Source organism: Akebia trifoliata, chromosome 15 (assembly GCF_017979445.1).
Source record: "Akebia trifoliata isolate Shusen 1 chromosome 15, ASM1797944v1, whole genome shotgun sequence".
Classification (NCBI taxonomy): domain Eukaryota; kingdom Viridiplantae; phylum Streptophyta; class Magnoliopsida; order Ranunculales; family Lardizabalaceae; genus Akebia; species Akebia trifoliata.
In genome coordinates, this window is record NC_141389.1 from 5,186,045 (window position 1) to 5,205,544 (window position 19,500).

General features: G+C 37.6%; 3 protein-coding genes and 1 long non-coding RNA gene across 4 annotated transcripts; 2 read left to right on the top strand and 2 right to left on the bottom strand.

Moving 5' to 3' along the window:
• Positions 1 to 975: 975 nt before the first annotated feature.
• LOC147384053 (uncharacterized) lies at positions 976 to 2,402 on the top strand. The gene is made up of 2 exons (XM_086426268.1): positions 976 to 1,176; positions 1,359 to 2,402. Exons 1-2 carry the CDS (start codon positions 976 to 978, stop codon positions 2,400 to 2,402), a joined length of 1,245 nt encoding a protein of 414 aa, XP_086282394.1.
• A 535-nt stretch (positions 2,403 to 2,937) lies between these two features.
• On the top strand, positions 2,938 to 4,265 carry LOC147384054 (putative receptor-like protein kinase At3g47110). Its single transcript, XM_086426100.1, has 2 exons — positions 2,938 to 3,613; positions 3,707 to 4,265. Exons 1-2 carry the CDS (start codon positions 3,076 to 3,078, stop codon positions 4,096 to 4,098), a joined length of 930 nt encoding a protein of 309 aa, XP_086282226.1. The 5' UTR covers positions 2,938 to 3,075; the 3' UTR covers positions 4,099 to 4,265.
• Positions 4,266 to 6,252: 1,987 nt separating this feature from the next.
• On the bottom strand, positions 6,253 to 8,641 carry LOC147384055 (protein PIN-LIKES 5-like). Its single transcript, XM_086426270.1, has 6 exons — positions 8,367 to 8,641; positions 8,184 to 8,283; positions 8,032 to 8,083; positions 7,552 to 7,737; positions 7,321 to 7,364; positions 6,253 to 6,372 (listed from the first exon to the last, which is right to left on the bottom strand). Exons 1-6 carry the CDS (start codon positions 8,639 to 8,641, stop codon positions 6,253 to 6,255), a joined length of 777 nt encoding a protein of 258 aa, XP_086282396.1.
• A 4,127-nt stretch (positions 8,642 to 12,768) lies between these two features.
• Positions 12,769 to 17,782, bottom strand: LOC147384056 (uncharacterized). The gene is made up of 5 exons (XR_015172518.1): positions 17,520 to 17,782; positions 16,431 to 16,517; positions 14,139 to 15,765; positions 13,597 to 13,720; positions 12,769 to 13,501 (listed from the first exon to the last, which is right to left on the bottom strand). It is a non-coding gene; the product is annotated as an uncharacterized LOC147384056 (long non-coding RNA).
• Between the last annotated feature and the right edge of the window lie 1,718 nt (positions 17,783 to 19,500).

Consider the following 19,500-nt stretch of genomic DNA (forward strand, 5'->3'; position numbering starts at 1 on the left):
TAGTAAATGCACTGGAGAAATTTGTATGTTGTGCCGAAAATATCGCTAAATTTATTTATTTATTTATTATCAAAATACCCTCATCATGCTTATTTCCAAAGTGTATGTATTGCACTTTAACGTGTGCCCTTCGGGCACAAGTTAACAAAAACACAATATTTGAGATACATCCTTCTATTATTGAAATTGATTGCATATCCTCCTTGACCTTCATATTCTCTTGAAGACTAATGAAGAATGACCTAAATGCTCTCATCAAAATGATCTCAATGCCATAATCATCAACATAGTTGTTATCATCATCATCATCATTTCCATCACCATTATGACTAGTTTGGAAAAAAAAAAATTAAAGGATTCTGAAATCATTTTCTAATAATCTATATGAGAAGACTGAGGTCAAGAGACTCGTATCAATTTGAATATATTGGAATAGTATCACAAAAATTAATCATTATGTGGAGGGAAGTGGATGCTCTGCAGCAACTTTTCCAGTAATGCCCCCTGTAACACTATGTCTACGTTAAGAGATTGTAATATCATGGGGACACAAAACACTAGAGCCAATTGTATCATTGGTTTAGATCTGATTTTCAAAATGAATTTGAAAAAAACTGTTTTTTTAACATGATCCAACCCGTTGAAAATGGACGGTCACTAAATCTCCAATTTTCAACAAATGTCAGCAGTGTAAGTTTTCTATGTGCTTACGTGGCATTTTGATAACCGTCCATAAGTGTTACAGTGGCTCTAAAGGAAAAGTTACTACAGATGATCCGCTTCTGACTCGAATCTCGATGAAAATAATCTACGATTCTGACACTCTTATCTACGTCAGAAATGTAACCCCACAATGAACATTTTAATGTTACTTCAGCGTTATCCCTGCTAGACTCACTATTCACCTCTTTTTTTTTTTTTTTTTTTTATATATAGCTCACTCACAAAGATAACTCAATTACAAATTTGGCCATGATGAGTGTTCTTCGTTTCTTTCTTCTACCTTCCCTCATTTTCTTGTGCGTTGGTTTACCAATAGGATTGGCCAAATCTAGCACCTTAGGGAATGAAACTGATCGACTCGCCTTGCTTGCCTTCAAGGATCTCATTCATGATCCTCAGCAAATTATGAGCTCGTGGAATGATTCACTCCATTTCTGCGAGTGGACAGGTATTGTATGCAGTCGTCGACATCAAAGGGTGGTAACATTGGACCTACAATCACGAGGGTTGGTAGGCTATATGTCTCCCTATATTGGAAACCTCTCTTTCCTACATACTATAATTCTAATGAACAACAGCTTCCAAGGTGCAATTCCCCAAGAAGTCGGCCGCTTGTTCAGACTTGAAATATTCAGAATGCGGCAAATTCCTTCGGAGGGGAAATTCCAGTCAATCTGTCCCAATGCTCAAACCTCAAAATACTCAATCTAGTTTACAACAACTTTGTCGGGAATCTACCGACTGAGATTGGGTCTCTGTCAAAGCTCAGTATATGGGCTCTTAATGACAACAATCTATCAGGAGGGATCCCAACTTCCTTTGGGAATCTTTCATCTCTCATCACTCTTTCTCTAGGCGACAATTCTCTACAAGGAAGTATTCCAGATTCCCTAGGTCAACTTAAAAATCTAATTTATCTTGGTCTTGGTCCAAATTTTTTTTCTGGTACCATTCCTCCCTCTCTTTATAATCTCTCATCTATAGCATTTTTTTCTGTACCAGATAACCAACTAACCGGCAATCTTCCACTTGAGATTGGCCTCAATCTTCCCAATCTCAAAATATTTTTTATTGGAGGAAATAGTTTTTTTCGATCCATTCCTACGTCATTGTTCAATGCTTCACAACTTCAGAGGTTTGATATTTCTGATAACAATTTTTCTGGAAAAGTCCCAATTGAGATAGGAAACCTAAATGGCCTTCAGGTTCTACGTTTGGATGCCAATCATTTAGGAACTGGGGAAGAAAATGATTTGAATTTTCTAAATTCCTTGACCAACTGCACTAAGCTACAATTGTTGATTATCGGTGGAAATCATTTTGGAGGTAAGCTACCGAATTTTATAACCCATCTGTCCAACCAACTCACTACACTAGATCTAACACAAAATCAAATATTCGGAAGCATTCCTTCTAGAATTGGAAACCTCACTAACTTAATTGCACTATCTATGGGGAATAACTTTCTCACCGGTAGCATTCCCAATGGCATTGGGTTGCTCCAAAAGTTGCAAATGTTGGATTTAAGTGGAAATAGATTGTCAGGATATATTCCTAACTCCCTGGGGAACAACACTAATGTATATTCTCTCAATCTATCAAACAATTTCTTAGTAGGAAGCGTCATTCCAGATTTAAGAATTATCGTCTTTTACAGATTTTGGATCTTTCAAAAATAAAACCTTAACGGAAACGATCTATTTAGCGTCTCATCTTAGCTGATAATTCTTTGACTGGGTCCCTACCGTTGGAAGTGGGTAACTTGAAAAATCTTAGTGCTAGATGTTTCTGAGAACAATTTGTCCAAGAAATTCCTAGCACACTTGGTGGTTTTGAGCTTACAACAGCTTTCTTTGTCAGGCAATTTCTTTCAAGGACCCATCCCCTCATCTTTTAGCTCTCTGAAAAATCTTCAAGATTTAGATCTTTCGCGTAATAACTTATCTGGAAAAATTCCTAAAGATCTGGATGACCTAGTCTTTTTAAACAATTTAAATCTGTCTTTCAATAATTTTGAGGGTGAGGTACCAATAAAGGGTGTCTTTCAAAATGCAAGTGAATTTATATTTTCTGGGAATAATAAACTTTGTGGGGGCATCCCAGAACTTCAATTACCTGCATGTCCCATCAAGAAATCCAAGCAAAGAAGAACATCTCTTGCCTCCAAGGTGACAATTGGTATAATAATATCTGTATTGTCAATTGTGGGGCATCTTTTCTTGTTATTTATTGGATGAGAAAGCCAAGGATGAAATCTTCTTTCACATTTTCCTTGGGTGACTTTTTAAAAGGATTTCTTACAATGGACTCCATAAAGCAACATATGGATTTTCTTCAGCCAACTTGATTGGTATGGGAAATTTTGGGTCTGTGTATAAAGGGGTTCTTCATCAAGATGAAACACTTGTTGCAGTGAAGGTACTCAACCTTAACGTACGAGGAGCTTCCAAAAGTTTCATTACTGAGTGCAAAGCTTTAAGAAAAGCCAGGCATCGAAATCTACTCAAAATCATAACTGCATGTTCAAGTATGGACTTCAGTGGTAATGATTTCAAAGCTTTAGTTTTTGAGTTCATGCCTAATGGGAGTCTAGAGAATTGGTTGCATTCAAATTCAGACGAGAGGCCTCAATCGAGAGACTTGATCCTTGGCCAGAGACTTAACATAGCAATCGACATTGCTTGTGCAATGGACTATCTTCATAATCATTGTCAAACACAAATTATTCATTGCGATCTAAAGCCAAGCAATGTTCTTCTCGACAATGAAATGGTAGCTCATGTGGGTGACTTCGGCTTAGCAAAGATTCTCGCTATAAATGCAAGCAATTCCGGTAAAATTGAAACCAATTCAGTACTTGTAAAAGGATCCATTGGATATATCCCTCCAGGTATGAATTTCATTTATGTTAAAAAAATTCAAGTTCTATATATATATATATATAATTTTAATACTTGACTAGATAATACATATTGGATTGCAGAGTATGGTATGGGTACTGAGGTCTCTACACAAGGAGATGTGTACAGCTACGGAGTACTTTTGTTGGAGTTGTTAACAGGAAAAAGGCCAACTGATGCAATTTTCAAGGATGGTTTAAGCCTTCATCATTTTTCCAAAATGGCTTTGACTGGGCGACTGATGGAAATTTTGGATCCACACTTATGCGTAGAAGAACATAATGAAGCTATCAATGATTTTGAAAATCAAAGATACAATACAATATATGAAATGCGAGAATACTTGATTTCCATGTTCAGAATTGGAGTTGCATGTTCTGCAGAGTCGGTAGGTGACCGAATGGAAATCAAAGATGTGCTCATGGAGTTGCAAATGATTAAGAAAATGTTTATTGAAGATAGAACTCATCAATAGATAGATGAACACTCCCCTGTTGAGTTTAGATTTAAGTTTGGCTTATGGTTTGTTTGTTTTGTTTTTCATTGTAATTTTCTCTATGGTTATGATTGGATACTTGTGTATGTAATATAGCGTAAAGGGCTCTTTTACTGATTTAAATAGAATGTAATATAGTAATTTTGTAATTTAACCTGACAGGGTGAGTCAAAAATTCAAGTGACGCATACTCATCAGAATAGTAGATTTTCCCTTGGGATACGTACTGCACAAACTACGAGGAATAAAAATTACTATTCTTGCACTGTCACGTCAGTGAGTTTTTGAGTTAGCCTGTGAAGTTAGCGTTCAACCTAAAAAGGAGTAAAAAAAGTTCTAAAGGCCTTGGGAATATTAAAATACACTTTAAAAAGTTACAAGCCAAAAACTTACATTTAAAAAAAAAAAAAAAAAAAAAAAAAAAGGATAATTGGCACAGAGATTCGATGGCATACCATGTACATTATATTAGCCAAAATCCAGAATTTGGAAGAGCTACATGTAGGGGTGTCACTGGGTACACATTTAATTAATCGAAATCAGATGGAACCATTAGAACCGATTTATTAGACATTTCTTTTCATGTTATAGATTATTTGAGGTTTTTTTTTTTATTTTAAATTAATGCATGTTATATAAAATTCTTCAATTTTTCATATAAATTCTCGATTTTAGCTTAAAAAGAGCTCTCTTTCCAAAAATTTAAGACTTTTATTTTGAAAAAAAAACATTAACTTATATCTTCATTGTAACAAATTGTAACTAAGTTAATAACTTGGTATAATATGTTAATTTCTTCAAAGGAAAAAAGTTTTATAATACTTTGAAATATATTTTTTCTCATTCAATTCTTTAAAATCCGACCTGATGGGTACCCGTGTTTTTTTGGTGGTTACGGTTCCATTTATTTTGGAATCGGAACCAAAATCGACAATAATCAGACTTGAAATAAATATAATGGTTATAAGTTCCCTGGGAACCAAACTGGAGCTGACCCATTGAGACCCCTACCTACATGAATCTCCAAAAAATACCAATACAGTAATTGGGTAGTGCTTTCCAAATAAATCAAGCCTAGGCCTGATCCGAGATCCTATCATATAACAAGTTACTGACCTTGGGCGAGGCTCACTTAGGCCTTTTTTTTTTTTTCAAGTGATAGAAAAACAAAAGAATTAAAAAAAAAAAAAAAAAAAAAAAACAAAAATTAATTTTATGAAATTGAATGTAATTAATTATGGTTATGCAATAAGAAATAATTGAATACAATAAATTTTTGGTGTTTTAGCATGTCTGTTGCTAAATCCTTAGCAGAAAAATTGAGGTTGTTATACACTATTACACCGAGGGGAATAGTAGGTGCTAGCTATTAGATTTTTAATGTCGGATTTAAAATAAAATGACATTACAAAGCTAGAATTTTTGTAGTAAATTCGCAAATATTTTAAAAAGGTTTATAACTTTGATTTTTGCATAAACCGACATTATAAATATATTTTTGACTATTTTTTGTTGGATTCCACTCTTCATAGTGGATTTACACTTTGAGTGATGTGTTTAGATTTTAAAGATTGATGCTCCCTCTATGCAGGAAGGAAAGCAACCCTAGAAGTCATCACTGTGTTGCTGAAAATGCGCAAGCCTTCTAATTAAGTTCAATTTATTTGTTAGAAAATGTAATAAAAGGTAAGTGATAGAAGTTTTTGGAAATTTTTGTGGAGAGATCTGGATTAATGCATGTAGCTAAGAAAGAAAGAAATAAAAAAACCCTATATAACATTAGTTTTTAGAAAAACTGACATTATATATTTAATACAACGTTGATTTTTATAAAAACCAATGTTATATGGATGTGACTTTCGATTTGATTATAATGTGGATTTTTAGTAAAACTGATATTATATAAGTGATGGCATTTTTGTAATATTGTTTGGTCACATAATATAACGTCAATGTGAATAAAATTGACATTATAAACTTTTTAAAATTAGGGTTGTTTTCACCTCATTCTATCACTTTCATTTTCTATTTTCCTGCTCTACTCTTTCAATCTCTCAAGTTCTACTCTCTCAATCTCTCAATATGTTCTCTATCTTGTCTTCTTTATCTCTTTCGAAACCCTCCCGATTTCTCTCATTTCCTCTCTATTAATCTATCATCCTCAGTTTCTTTTCTCGGCTTGGATCTGTGGGTGGTGTAACATCTAACGTTCAAGTTCTCGGCTTCCTTCTCGAACTTGAACTCGAAATTGATCTGTGAAACATATATGATATTGATAATGAAGAACAATTATTATTCTTCTCTAAAGAATGAATATTTTTGTCATCTTCGTTACAATTTTTTTTTCAAGTTGACATATGAATGAATGTTATTGAGTATTACATTGGTTGAAACCTAGACGTTATATTAAGCCCGCACACTAAGTTTATCTTTATTGAGTTAATAGAACTATTTTCTCTCTTATTTGTATGGTAACTAAGTTCGAATATGAGATTTCATTAGCCATTGTACATTCAAGGAACCTATGATTTTGTTGGCCTACACTACAACAAATATGGCAATTAGGAACGGTATAAACCTGTTCCTAAGTCACTATGAAACGGCTGAATAGCCATCTTTAATCGAGGTTTCGTTAATGAATTTAAACAGCTGGAAGCCGTTCTAGATCTCAAGATTTGGAACGGTTAAAAACATTTCCCAAACTCAGATTTTGGAACAGCTTAAAACCATTCCAAAATTGTATTTATATAACAAAAAAAATTATCTTAGACATGGATTTATAATCCGAAGTCTATAAGGCTGATGCACTAAGTCTGAGACTCTAGGCATCGATTACAAACCGATATCTAAAGTAGTTATAAACCGATATCTAAACTTTAAAAAAAAAATTAATTTTTTTTTCTACGCACCTATTACCCACGGTTAAAATAGATTTAAATAGAAAACATCGAGATTTTCTATCATATTAATTTATATACAAAAAGATTACAAATCAAAAATAATTTTTATAATAAAAGAGATCACCAATTACGTAATTCAATCGAGCCTTTAAGAAAGGATCTGATTGGCCGTAGCGGCTACCAGCACTGCTTGAGATCTTAGGTGCAGTTTGTGACTTGTGAGTCATGTCTTTTGTAATTGAGGCCACTGTGTTATAGAATTGTGGAACAATAGAATTGTGGGTGCCACCCCACTACTTACTTGCATAGACATGTAGACCGTTGACCATACAGTCAGGGCGAGAGCTGCAACCAAGTATGTCCACAGAAAGAGGACAGAGCACTCTTGGCCCACACCAAACAATTGTGTCTTAGTACCCATGAAGGGTTTCATAATCATAATTAAATATTTATTATCACATAATTATTTGACAATTGGACATAATGGAGAGATGATTGAAAGCATTTCATCAAATATGTATTAGCTACATACCGATATTCATGGCTGGTGGCAGTGTAAACTGCACCATAAGCACGTATCGGGACAATGGGTCTGAGAGAAGGAAACCAAGATTGCCCACTGCTTTAACTACACCAATTCCAATTGCAGGAAGGATAATGTATCGTATACAAATAATTCCAATAACAACCGGAGGTTTCAATTTAGTCGACCGTAATCCTGTTTGAAGTTTAAAATAATAAACTTGGTTAAGATTCTGAATTTAGATCAATCAAAGTGGTGAATTGAATGATTAAAGATTTTCACCTTGAGTGAGGTTGCCCCCAAGAATAAGAGTGATGCAAGGAATTGTGCCATCTCTGCAGAATAATCTTGATATCAGCATTCAAGAATAAAAAAGAACAATTGAAAAAGCCCAAATGTTTTGCAAGATAAGCTTAGGTTTTACTTATAATACTACATACCAAAGTAATTTGATAGATTCTTGGATCACTCTTAGTGGAGCTCCATTACCAATGATGAGATTTTTCAGCCATGGTGTTGCCCCAAAGATGAAACCCACAATCTAATAAGCCACAAAGAAGCATAATTTTGAATTAACCACCAACCAAGTAGAGGTAGTGAAGCATTTCTTAATATAAGCCGAGATAATAAAAAGAACTTACAGCAGCAATGGTCGGAGGTGCCAATAATTCCTCAGCAATTTGGTGAAGAACACCAGTTAATTTACCCCAAAAAGACACCTTGTCACCTACGAGCTTCTCACTAGATAAGTGTGGTACAATCCGCAATGAAAATAGTTTCAAATTTTGGGATCAAGACCAGTATCATTGTTCTTGATATATCACCAAGAACACATGGAGTGGCAAGCCAAGAAACTCAATATTATACTTACAGCTTGGTTCTCTGTATCTTCATCAATGGATTTTGTTGATGCCACTAGTACAACCACCTGGTCTTGATCTTCTCTCTTTAGAAGGTGAGTTTCCCCATTGGAATCCAAATCCTTATTGGGTAGCCTTGAGTATTCCTCCTTTGACGCTAGAAGTGCTTTGTACTTTATGCCTGAAGTATGTAAAAGATGGTTAGTGTGAGGCCAAATGAAGAAACCACCGAGCTGCATAAAGTGAAAAACTAGTCTTAAAATTAGAAGTCCAAACCAAATGAAGCTGAAAAAATCACTCTGTAGCGAACTCATTGAGTCACAAATCCTTTAGGACAATTGACACCACTAGCTACATCATAGTGTAATCCTAGTTGATGATTCATAAATAGCCCACGTGTCACGGCCCTATTCTTTCGAAGCGGGGTCGTGCGGCGCAAGGGGGTCAAATCCACTTGCAAGCCTGTAAAATGATCGTACACCACACACACGTAGCTAGCAAACAAGTAAACGAGGCAACACGAGATAAAGCCCGAAGGCAACTTTGTTGATATAATATTGATTACACGTGTGTAACGCGGTATAAAAGCAAATAGATGCGTTACAAGCAATTGATGATCCTATGACACGCGGGACCTCCACGGAGCTGGGCTTCAAGGGCTTCAACAACGTGGGTGTAGGCCGGGGATTGGGACAGCACTGACACCCTTCCTACAAAGTGTATGCTAAGTCTTTACTAGATTTCCAGAAGGGAACATCAAAAGTAGAGGCCGGTCATACTCCCTTATTACGAAAATGCCACTAAGCTAACAAGTGTGCCCTGGCACGGGGCTGACACGTACCCTAAGCTAACAGATATGCCCTGGTACGGGGGCTGACATGGCTTCATAACGAGCCTTACATAGTGTTACATAGGGGCTCCCGGGTGACTCCGGGGCGAGCTACACCTAAACTCTAGGTGTCAGAGTACATGGCCGTTACAGTCTCCCCCACCTATTCTGCAGACGTCCTCGTCGCATTGTCCCTGACAAACTCTTCAATCTTCTGCTTGAATGGTTGTAGGTTCTCTGCTCTTTCCCAGGTGGCTTCACATTCTGGCAAGTTCTTCCAAGTGACAAAGTACTCCATGTGCTGCTGCTTGCTTGAACTGCTGCTGACTTGACGCTCGGCGAGAACTTGGTCGACAACACGTTCCGGCTGGATTGTTGAACGAGAAGGTGAACGTGTTGGAATGCTGCGTGCTGGATCTGCTGGATCTGCATGGAATGGCTTGAGACAGCTGGCATGGAAGACAGGGTGGATGTTGCGTAACCAGTGCGGTAACTTCAGCTTGTAGGAGACCTTGCCGACTCGAGAGAGGATGAGCATTGGACCTTCATAACGCTGTAGTAGACCCCTGTGTGCTCGCTGTACTCGGTTGAACCTTCTCAACTGATCTGTCTTGAGTAGAACTAAGTCACCAACTTTGAAACGATCTGGTCGACGATGTTCATCAGCCCATTTCTTCATCCGCTTAGACGCTTTTTCAAGGTAAGATCTGGCAATTTCATTGTTGTCCTGCCAAAACTTAGCAAACTTGTACGCCCTTGGACACTGTCCCTGATATCCTGAAACAATAGTATGAGGAGTTAAAGGTTGTTGGCCAGTAATAAGTTCAAAAGGACTCTTGTTGGAGGAAGAGCTCTTTTGAAGGTTGAAACAGAACTGTGCGACATCAAGTAGATTCGCCCAATCCTTTTGGTTGGCAGTGACAAAATGCCTAAGATATTCCTCCAACATGGCATTAAATCTTTCAGTCTGCCCATCTGTTTGTGGATGTCCACTGGTCGAAAAGTCAAGCTGAGACCCAAGTAATCTGAACAATTCGGTCCAGAATCTCCCGGTAAATCTTGAATCTCTGTCGCTGACAATGTTCTTGGGCACACCCCAATACTTGATAACATGCTTGAGGAACAAGTGCGCTGTTTCTTCTGCTGAGCAATATGTCGAGGTCGGTATAAATGTAGCATATTTGGAGAAACGGTCCACAACCACAAGGATGGACCCATACTCTGCAACCTTCGGCAAACCTGTGACAAAGTCCATAGAAACACTTTCCCAAGGCCTTTGGGGGACTGGAAGCGGTTCCAGCAGCCCGATAGGTTTGTCGCGCTCGATCTTGTCTTGCTGGCAAATGAGGCAGGTCCTCACATAGTCTAACACATCATCACGGATGTTCGGCCAGTAGTATCCTCGCTCCAAGAGAGCTAATGTGCGGCGCCAGCCCGGATGGCCAGCCCATGGAGTGTCGTGACACTCCCTCATCAGTTCTCGTCTTAGCCCGTCCGCACGTGGAACAAACATGCGGCTCTTGGTGGTATATAACAACCCATCCCGAAGCCAGAAACGGCGTGCTTTCCCCTTCTGCACCATATCCAATATGGCCTTCGCCTGGGGATCACTGCTCAAACCATTCTGAATTCTCTGCTGTAAAGTGCTGGTAACTTGAGAAACTTGTCGCTGAAGTGCTGCTAGCTCTGCTTTGCGACTCAAGGCATCGGCCACGTTATTGTTCTTTCCTGGCTTGTAATCCAAGGCCAAGTCGAACTCTGCGAGGAATTCTTGCCAACGAGCCTGTTTCGGTGTCAACTCTTCTGAGTCAGGAAATGGCTCACAGCCACATTATCAGTCTTCACATGAACCTGTGATCCTAACAAATAATGTCTCCAAACTCTCAAACAGTGGACGACGGCTAACAACTCTTTCTCCTGTGCGGTATAGCGTCTCTCAGCATCATTGAGCTTCCGACTTTCATAAGCAAGCGGATGCCCATCCTGTAACAACACTCCTCCAATAGCAAAGTCAGATGCATCTGTCTGAACTTCAAACGGCTTGGTGATGTCGGGTAGAGCTAAGACTGGGTCTTGCATAACAGCAAGCTTGAGGTCTTCAAACGCCTCATTACACTTGTCCGACCAGGACCAAGTGTGATCTTTCTTCAACAGGTCTGTGAGAGGTGCGGCTCTTTTGGAATAACCTTGGACGAAACGTCTATAATAGTTTCACAAGACCGAGGAATGACCTGAGTTCTGTGACAGTGGAAGGGGTTTTCCATTCATCAATAGCTCGCACTTTCTCCATGTCCATCCGGATCTGTCCATTACCCACAACATGGCCAAGAAACATAATCTGCTCTTGGGCGAATGAACACTTCTCTAGCTTAACATACAACTGATTGTCGCGAAGCACTTGAATTCCTTGCGTAAATGTTGAACGTGCTCTTCTAAGGTAGAACTGTATACCACAATGTCATCGAGATATACCACAACAAACTTGTCGAGGTACGGTCTGAAGAGGTCGTTCATCAAGGTGCAGAATGTCGCAGGTGCGTTCGTAAGACCGAAGGGCATGACTAAGAACTCATAAGCACCATACCTGGTAGAACAGGTAGTTTTCGGCTCATCACCATCTGCAACCCGTACTTGATAGTACCCTGATCTCAAATCCAACTTGGAAAAGTACTTGGCTGCTCCAAGTTGATCAAACAAATCGGCAATCAGTGGAATCGGATACTTATTCTTGACGGTAACTTTGTTCAGCGCTCGGTAGTCTACACAAAGTCGCAATGACCCATCGTGCTTCTTCTGGAATAAAACAGGCGCCCCATAAGGTGCCTTCGAAGGTCTGATAAATCCAGACTCCAGAAGTCCATCAAGTTGCTTACGTAGCTCAGCTAGTTCCGGAGGACTCATCCTGTATGGCCCCTTAGCCACTTAGTCAGAGTGTCAGCAAGAATTGTGATGTACCTCAGAGTGTTGTCAGCGTCAGAGATTCAAGAGTCACAGGAAGTTATGTCACGGCCCTATGCCTAAAATACTCCAACGCAGAACTGAATCTCTCTGCTGGCCAAACTGATTGATGATGTACACTGCTCGGAAAATCAAGCTGGAATCTAAGTAGTCTGCATGGTCCGTTCCATAACTTCCCTGTGACTCTTGAATCTGACTCTGAAACACTTGAGGTACATCACACTGAGGTAAATCTTGCTGACACTCTGACTAAGTGGCTGAGGGGCTTCTTCTGCAACTTGAATCTTACAGTAACCTGATCTCTGACCTAACTCTGAAAAACACTTGGCAGTCCCAAGCTTATCAAACAAGTCGGCACTCTGCTGGATAGGATACTTGTTCTTGATGGTGATCTTCTTCACTGCTCGATAATCGATACGTCTTGAAGATCCATACTGCTGCTTGCTATACCAACTGTCACGGCCCTATTCTTTCGAAGCGGGGTCGTGCGGCGCAAGGGGGTCAAATCCACTTGCAAGCCTGTAAAATGATCGTACACCACACACACGTAGCTAGCAAACAAGTAAACGAGGCAACACGAGATAAAGCCCGAAGGCAACTTTGTTGATATAATATTGATTACACGGTGTAACGCGGTATAAAAGCAAATAGATGCGTTACAAGCAATTGATGATCCTATGACACGCGGGACCTCCACGGAGCTGGGCTTCAAGGGCTTCAACAACGTGGGTGTAGGCCGGGGATTGGGACAGCACTGACACCCTTCCTACAAAGTGTATGCTAAGTCTTTACTAGATTTCCAGAAGGGAACATCAAAAGTAGAGGCCGGTCATACTCCCTTATTACGAAAATGCCACTAAGCTAACAAGTGTGCCCTGGCACGGGGCTGACACGTACCCTAAGCTAACAGATATGCCCTGGTACGGGGGCTGACATGGCTTCATAACGAGCCTTACATAGTGTTACATAGGGGCTCCCGGGTGACTCCGGGGCGAGCTACACCTAAACTCTAGGTGTCAGAGTACATGGCCGTTACACCACGGCAGAGTTGAGTTGGCTTGCGAATTGTGATGCATAATTGAAGGGATCCAACTTGGAGTTCTCCAAGACATTAACCCAAATGTATGATCACAAACACCACTCATTCTGTTTCATTTAATGGAAAGAAGGAAAATGTAAGATTGGTTTACCGCCATGGAGAAGGATACATAGGATAGTCCAATAGAGCTGCAAATACTACTTTCGCCGAATGGGCTACCATCCTCATTACAAATTGCATGTACAATTATCAAGAGAAGGTTTCCCAAATTTCCTGCTCAATAAAAGACAACAATGCAAACTAATGAAGACTAAGTAATTAGGATGAATATCGCGGAATAAGTAGAAACTATGAACTCTTGAGACAACCTGCTGATCATGTAGCAATGATCAGGCCTTCTAGACGAGGTTCGGTTTCAGTATTTTTACAAGTACCTATCCAAGAATTGCTCCAACTAAAAAGATTATCCCAATGTTAATTGGCATAAACCACCTGTATAGATGATCAAAATAAAATGGGGTTAGATTGTTTGATTTTGGTCTTTCACTGTTATAGCAACTTGGTTCCGCAAGATAACTAGAACCTATGAACCAAATCTTTTCATTGAAATTTGAACTGCCAGCAAAAATTTTAAAATATTTATCAAAAGGGACGTATACATATTTTATAAAAATCAGGATCCAGAATGGTGTCCGGTTCCTACAATATAGGAACGGTGTCTAAGTGGCACGTTAAGGTAGGCATTTATAGCACAATGGGCTCCTAACCAAGCCATTTTCTTCAGGCACACAGCACGATGTATTTATTCTTAAATAAAAATCTGCCATGTAGACACCGTATTTTGCCAAAGCAACGGGACACCACCCTAGATTACAACTCAACTGATAATTACCTTGATATGCCTTCATACCTTTTCTGATGCACCAACCCAGCATATCTATCCACGTGTTTTTCATATTTACTGTACAAGGCAGGAACTGTGATTGACATGATAGTTCCTGTCAGCCATTCAAAATGAAAAATCATTCTGAAGATTAGCATGCATTGCAATATTGTACAAAATATAAGATACATGCAAGGGAAATGCTCTGTGTCATCACAGTAGCAATCGGCTCCTTTTTCATCACGCAAGTGCTTAATGCTAAATGCATGTGACCATTGGATGGAGACAAATGAAGACAATACCAAGCCTCAGCTCAGAGATATATGAGGGCTCACATGTATGTGTGCCTGCAAACAGGAATTTCTCAATGGATTTGAAATGACCTTGCACGCAAGTCTCAAGTCCAACAGGCATTGGTACACAAGCACATGCACTTAAAGACATTACATACGTACATACATAGGGATTGGCCCTACGTCAGTATCATTTTGCATTAGTTATGCCTATGTAAGGACTAACTACTCATTCAACTATAGGTTCCTTGGTACTTACCAAAAAAAAAATAGGTGCAGATCCCTTGGTGTTTGTAATTTTTAGATGATAGAATGTTGGTTGATGAAATTAAATGCGAAATTAACACATCTGTATTAATGTCACATGTCAATTAACTTGTATATTTCCACTAATTCTGTTTCAATGGACAAAATTACGACAAATATATATGATATACATGCAAATAGAAACATTGCTAAAAACAATAAGCTAGACAATATTAGTTTAAGAAACTTATTGGTTCTTCACCATAGGGTTTGGCCATGAGATGTTTTAGCGAAACAAATGAAAGTTTGATGGAATTCTGATTGTAAGGAAATAAACATTCACACCCCGGGCTCCTATCTTACCAATCGATGTAAATATGCTAATACTATTCATGATAAACAATCAATGTTCCTTCCAAATATAGCAGGAAATAGTATTCCATATACATTCATCTCACTAAAGGGAATTTTTTTACATTTACCTAATAAAAGAAATCTCTTGCAATTCTAAAATAACCTGAACTTACCTAAAATATCTCTCGAATTTTATAGGAAAACCTGAATTTATTGAACTGTTTGCTCAATACTTCTTTGAACCACTAGATGACATGGTATACATATAGAAGTAAACCCCAAACTTTTGTGATAAGGCCTCTGTGATTATAACAAAATAGTGAACATAAGTTATTTTAAAAATACAACAATAAAAAAGAAAATTTCATTAGCATCTTTAGACATGAGTATATGAGCATTTGTCTGTGTTTGTTTATGCATGTGTGTATGAAGAAACAAACAAGCCTATACACAAAATGGCATGCTACTCAGCATAATACTTGATGGTTATCTGCTAAGACGGAAATGCAACTGAAAACTAAGATACACTGGCAATGGGTAGACCAGCGTTCAAGACTAAAGATTCCAGAATAAAATAATTTACTTAAGAAATTAAGAAAGAGATTAGACATCCATGTTTCTCGTACCTTCTTTTGGGTTCTGGATTGCATACCATTAGAAGTACCTTTTGGGCCAACAGGTTGAATATGTCCAAAGAAACAATTGAGGAAGTGCGCTATCGCTGGCCCAAGATCTTTATCCTGTGACTCCCTCAGAATGTCCTGCATAGCCAGATAAAGGAGACACAATAGCAATATAAGTTTTTTGATTGATATAAGTATGCCAATGTCATACAGTAAATGCAATTACAACAAAAGAACAAATAGTTTTTCATTCTTAATTAGTGATAAGAGTTGAAATATTCAACTATTATAAACTGTACTTTATTTTTTTCAACTCACAAAGGCATGAAAAAAATTATTTATGTGACAGCACAAGAAATATTGCATATTGATCGGACAACCTGTTTATAGTAAAAGCAGCATAGTACTTAGAAAAGCAGGGTTGAGAGCATTAAAGATTGGCACCAAAAGCACCATGTTTTTGCTTTCAAGTTTCAGATATGTGGGAAACCCATATGGTTGTTCCAATTACTTTTATAACATAGAAGGTGCAACACAAGAACACCCTTGTTGGATCCCAAACCAGACTCCACAGCACCACACAGTTTCAGAATGTGGCATTGAAATAGTAGGCTCTAATGACATTAAACTAGCATTAACATGGAAGATCTATTGAATGAAGTTACATTCTATTTACATACAATGGCAACATTTTAGATTTTTAACTCAACTAAATGTGCAATGGTAAAGGTTCAAACCCAATATTTCAAAATTGCAGAAAAAACTTCAAGAACATAAATAGTTAAGCAGATAAGAAGGCTCACCTTGAGAATGTGTTTTGTAGACCTAACAACAATTTCGACAACACAAAGATCTCAAATATGAGGTAAATGCCTAGTCATATCAGCTATCTGGAGAACATGATTCAGACTCATCAGAAAGAACAAAGTAGCGATTAGATTAAAAAGGAAAAAAAGAAAGAGATATAACAGATCTTCAAATTGGAATTAAGAAATGCTTACTTTCCTAATTTCTACAGCTTGAGAGAAAATGCATGGAAAAGGCAATTAAACAACATGCCATTTATGCACAAGGAACGTCCGCATATTCAGCTAATGCTTGCTTTTCCAATATAACGGACATTAATTCCATGAGAATGTAATGCTTCAGTTAATGTCTGACCATCCATGGGTGAAACCTCAAGCGTGCAAAGATCTTGAATAAACTTAGGGATCACTTCGTCTTTAAGATACAAACAAACCTTCGTCACACTATCTTCATCAGCAGCTACCTCATATAAAGCTTGGGAATGTAGTTGTAACAAATTCCAGGATGTTAAACAAAAATACTTTCAAAATAAAGAATATGGCTTTCTAACAAATAAAACAGGACTCTATGGCAAAGCACATAATACATTTATGAACCAAGCCATAAAAAACTGAACACCTATCTCATAAAAACCAAAACATTATGTTGTCATTATAACAGAAATCACGGGAATGCTACCAAACAGTTACATGATTCCTGTTACGTAATAATTTTAAACTACTCACCAGCTAAACATCCACTCAATGCGGCCTCTCAATGTCTATAAATCCACACAAGATACAAAAACAATCATGATTCAGTTGCAATCGATTCTAGGAATTAAGCTAGCCTTGCTGTATTTTGGACTAACATACCCTTTACTAGAATAATAACCCAAAAGAAGCTCAATTTACCACATCCAGTAATAAAAGAAAATCAGAAACATCAAAATAAGGTCAAGAGATCTAAAATTGAGTCCAATGTAAATCAGAACCGTGAGATAATGAAACTAACAAAACTGTGTTTAATCACATTTAAAAACCTAAATCTTCAATCCAAATCCCTAATGCAATCTAAATAAAGAAAAGAGGGATTAGAGAGAGTACCTAGCCCGAGAGGTTGATCGAGGGAGCCACTGATCGAGAGAGATGAGATTGAGAGGTCGATCGAGGGAAAGACTGAGAGAGCGACTGAGAGTTCGATCGAGGGAGCGACTGAGAGAGAGAGAGAGATGAGATCGAGGAGAGACTGAGAGAGCGACTAAGATCGAGAGCTCGATCGAGAGAGGGACTGAGATCGAGAGAGAGAGACGAGATCGAGAGCGGCTGAGAGAGAGAGAGAGACAGACACTGTTTTTTTTTTTTTTTTTATGAAAAGTGACGGAGACAGACTTTCGTTCCAACGAAATAGATGAACAGCGGGTCCTATAATTTAAATTTAAAACGGTTTAATTTCTTAATAAAAACGGCTTAATGCCGTTTTAACCTTATGTTACAATTTTGCAATTTTTTTTTTTTTTTAGTGCTAACAGATTGAGAGACAGGTTTGAAACTCATTTTTGCTCCATGATTTAGCATATTTGAGATTTAAAACACATGTTAATAACATTTTGCAATGACTATTGAAGGTCTCTTTCTTGTCTCTCTCCGTCTCGATTGATTTGGTGGGCTCAAAAGTTACTAACTGTTATTTTAGTTTGCATTTTTTGGTGTTGAAGTGCAAAAATCATTATGTTTGTTTTGTGACATAATAGACCTATGGATGAATGTGTTCAATGTTGCGTTACTGCATTTGTTAATGAATAGATAAGACTGTCGAGGGTGAAGTCTTAGTTGATTGTTTGAAAATTTGCCTCAATGGTTTATGTCTGTAACTGTTGTACAACATTGTAGATGTTTGTTTTGTGGTCTGAGACCTATGGATGAGTAGAATATTTTGACAATCCATCTATTTTACAGACTCTTTATAACAATATTAGTTTAACAGATTGTTTCGTTTGCAATCAAGCTAATTGCGTCCAAGAGTTGAATTCATCACTAACCTATTACATTCGAAGTCTCCCTTGTGATTGTTATTGTGGCCTTGAGTCATGCTTTCACCCCTAAGCTTGATAAAAAAAAAAACTTTGATAGTTTGTTTGTTTTAAAAAAAGCTAAAGTTTCCAAGTGATGAGCTCGAATTCCTAGAGCCCCAGCTAGTAATGTTGCAGTTCCTCTATTTAGCACGATAATTGGGATCATTGAAATACCAAGCAATCCATTTCTATTGACCCAATATTCAAACTTATTTAAGCAACTATTCCTTTTTTTGTTTGCTTAATATATAAGTTGATTTCAGTTCCGTCACTTTGTCGTGTTGTAAGGATCGAAGCTTGCTTATTATTTGTGAATAAAGAGGTACGTAAACTTAACATTGATAATGTAAATATTCTTTTAAACATTCCCAACTCAGTTAGGATTTAGAAATGTAATATTGTTCTTCCCTTTGATGGTTATCTCATCTATCATGTCTATCCTTACATAATCCAAGGTCAAGAACACTCCTTCAAGCTTGTTGCTTAGAAAATGAGCTTGTGGTATCACATATAATCACTTCACCACAACTCAATTCTTAATACAAATTATGATATTTATCGGTAATTGAGTGTGGAAAAAAAACCTAGGCTGTCCTTTTCATATACATGTGTTAGACATTAATTTTTGGGTTTAATTGTTATTTTTAATATTTATTGTAATCTATGAATTAATACATGAATTGATCATCACATAATTTGTATAGATAGAATGAGGTGTGGATTGATATGAGATATAGAAAAGAGATTAGGGTGTATGTTTAGAGGTAGATGATTATATCCCAATCAAGGAAAAATATATTAAATGTATGACAGAGGTTTTAATTTTTGTTACTTTTGTGCATCTTATGATGATTCTCTATACTCCTTGAGATATGTTTTGATGATGTCAGATCTTTGGAATCGGCATCATCAAAACAATAGACTTACCTAGTTTCCTTAGACCAAAAGGTATTTGACCTTGTAAAAATATATTTATTTTAATGTCAAATTAATTATTAATGTGTTGGCATACA

Excerpts from the sequence above, each read along its gene's own strand:
- LOC147384053 (XM_086426268.1), top strand. The coding sequence starts at position 976 with ATGAGTGTTCTTCGTTTCTTTCTTCTACCTTCCCTCATTTTCTTGTGC. Across the intron at positions 1,177-1,358 it reads TCTGCGAGTGGACAGGTATT|AATGCGGCAAATTCCTTCGG; the intron begins GTATGCAGTCGT and ends TGAAATATTCAG.
- LOC147384054 (XM_086426100.1), top strand. The coding sequence starts at position 3,076 with ATGGGAAATTTTGGGTCTGTGTATAAAGGGGTTCTTCATCAAGATGAA. Across the intron at positions 3,614-3,706 it reads CATTGGATATATCCCTCCAG|AGTATGGTATGGGTACTGAG; the intron begins GTATGAATTTCA and ends ATTGGATTGCAG.
- LOC147384055 (XM_086426270.1), bottom strand. The coding sequence starts at position 8,641 with ATGCAGCTCGGTGGTTTCTTCATTTGGCCTCACACTAACCATCTTTTA. Across the intron at positions 8,284-8,366 it reads TGCCACTCCATGTGTTCTTG|TGAGAAGCTCGTAGGTGACA; the intron begins GTGATATATCAA and ends ACACTTATCTAG. Across the intron at positions 7,365-7,551 it reads GCCACCAGCCATGAATATCG|CTCTCGCCCTGACTGTATGG; the intron begins GTATGTAGCTAA and ends ACTTGGTTGCAG.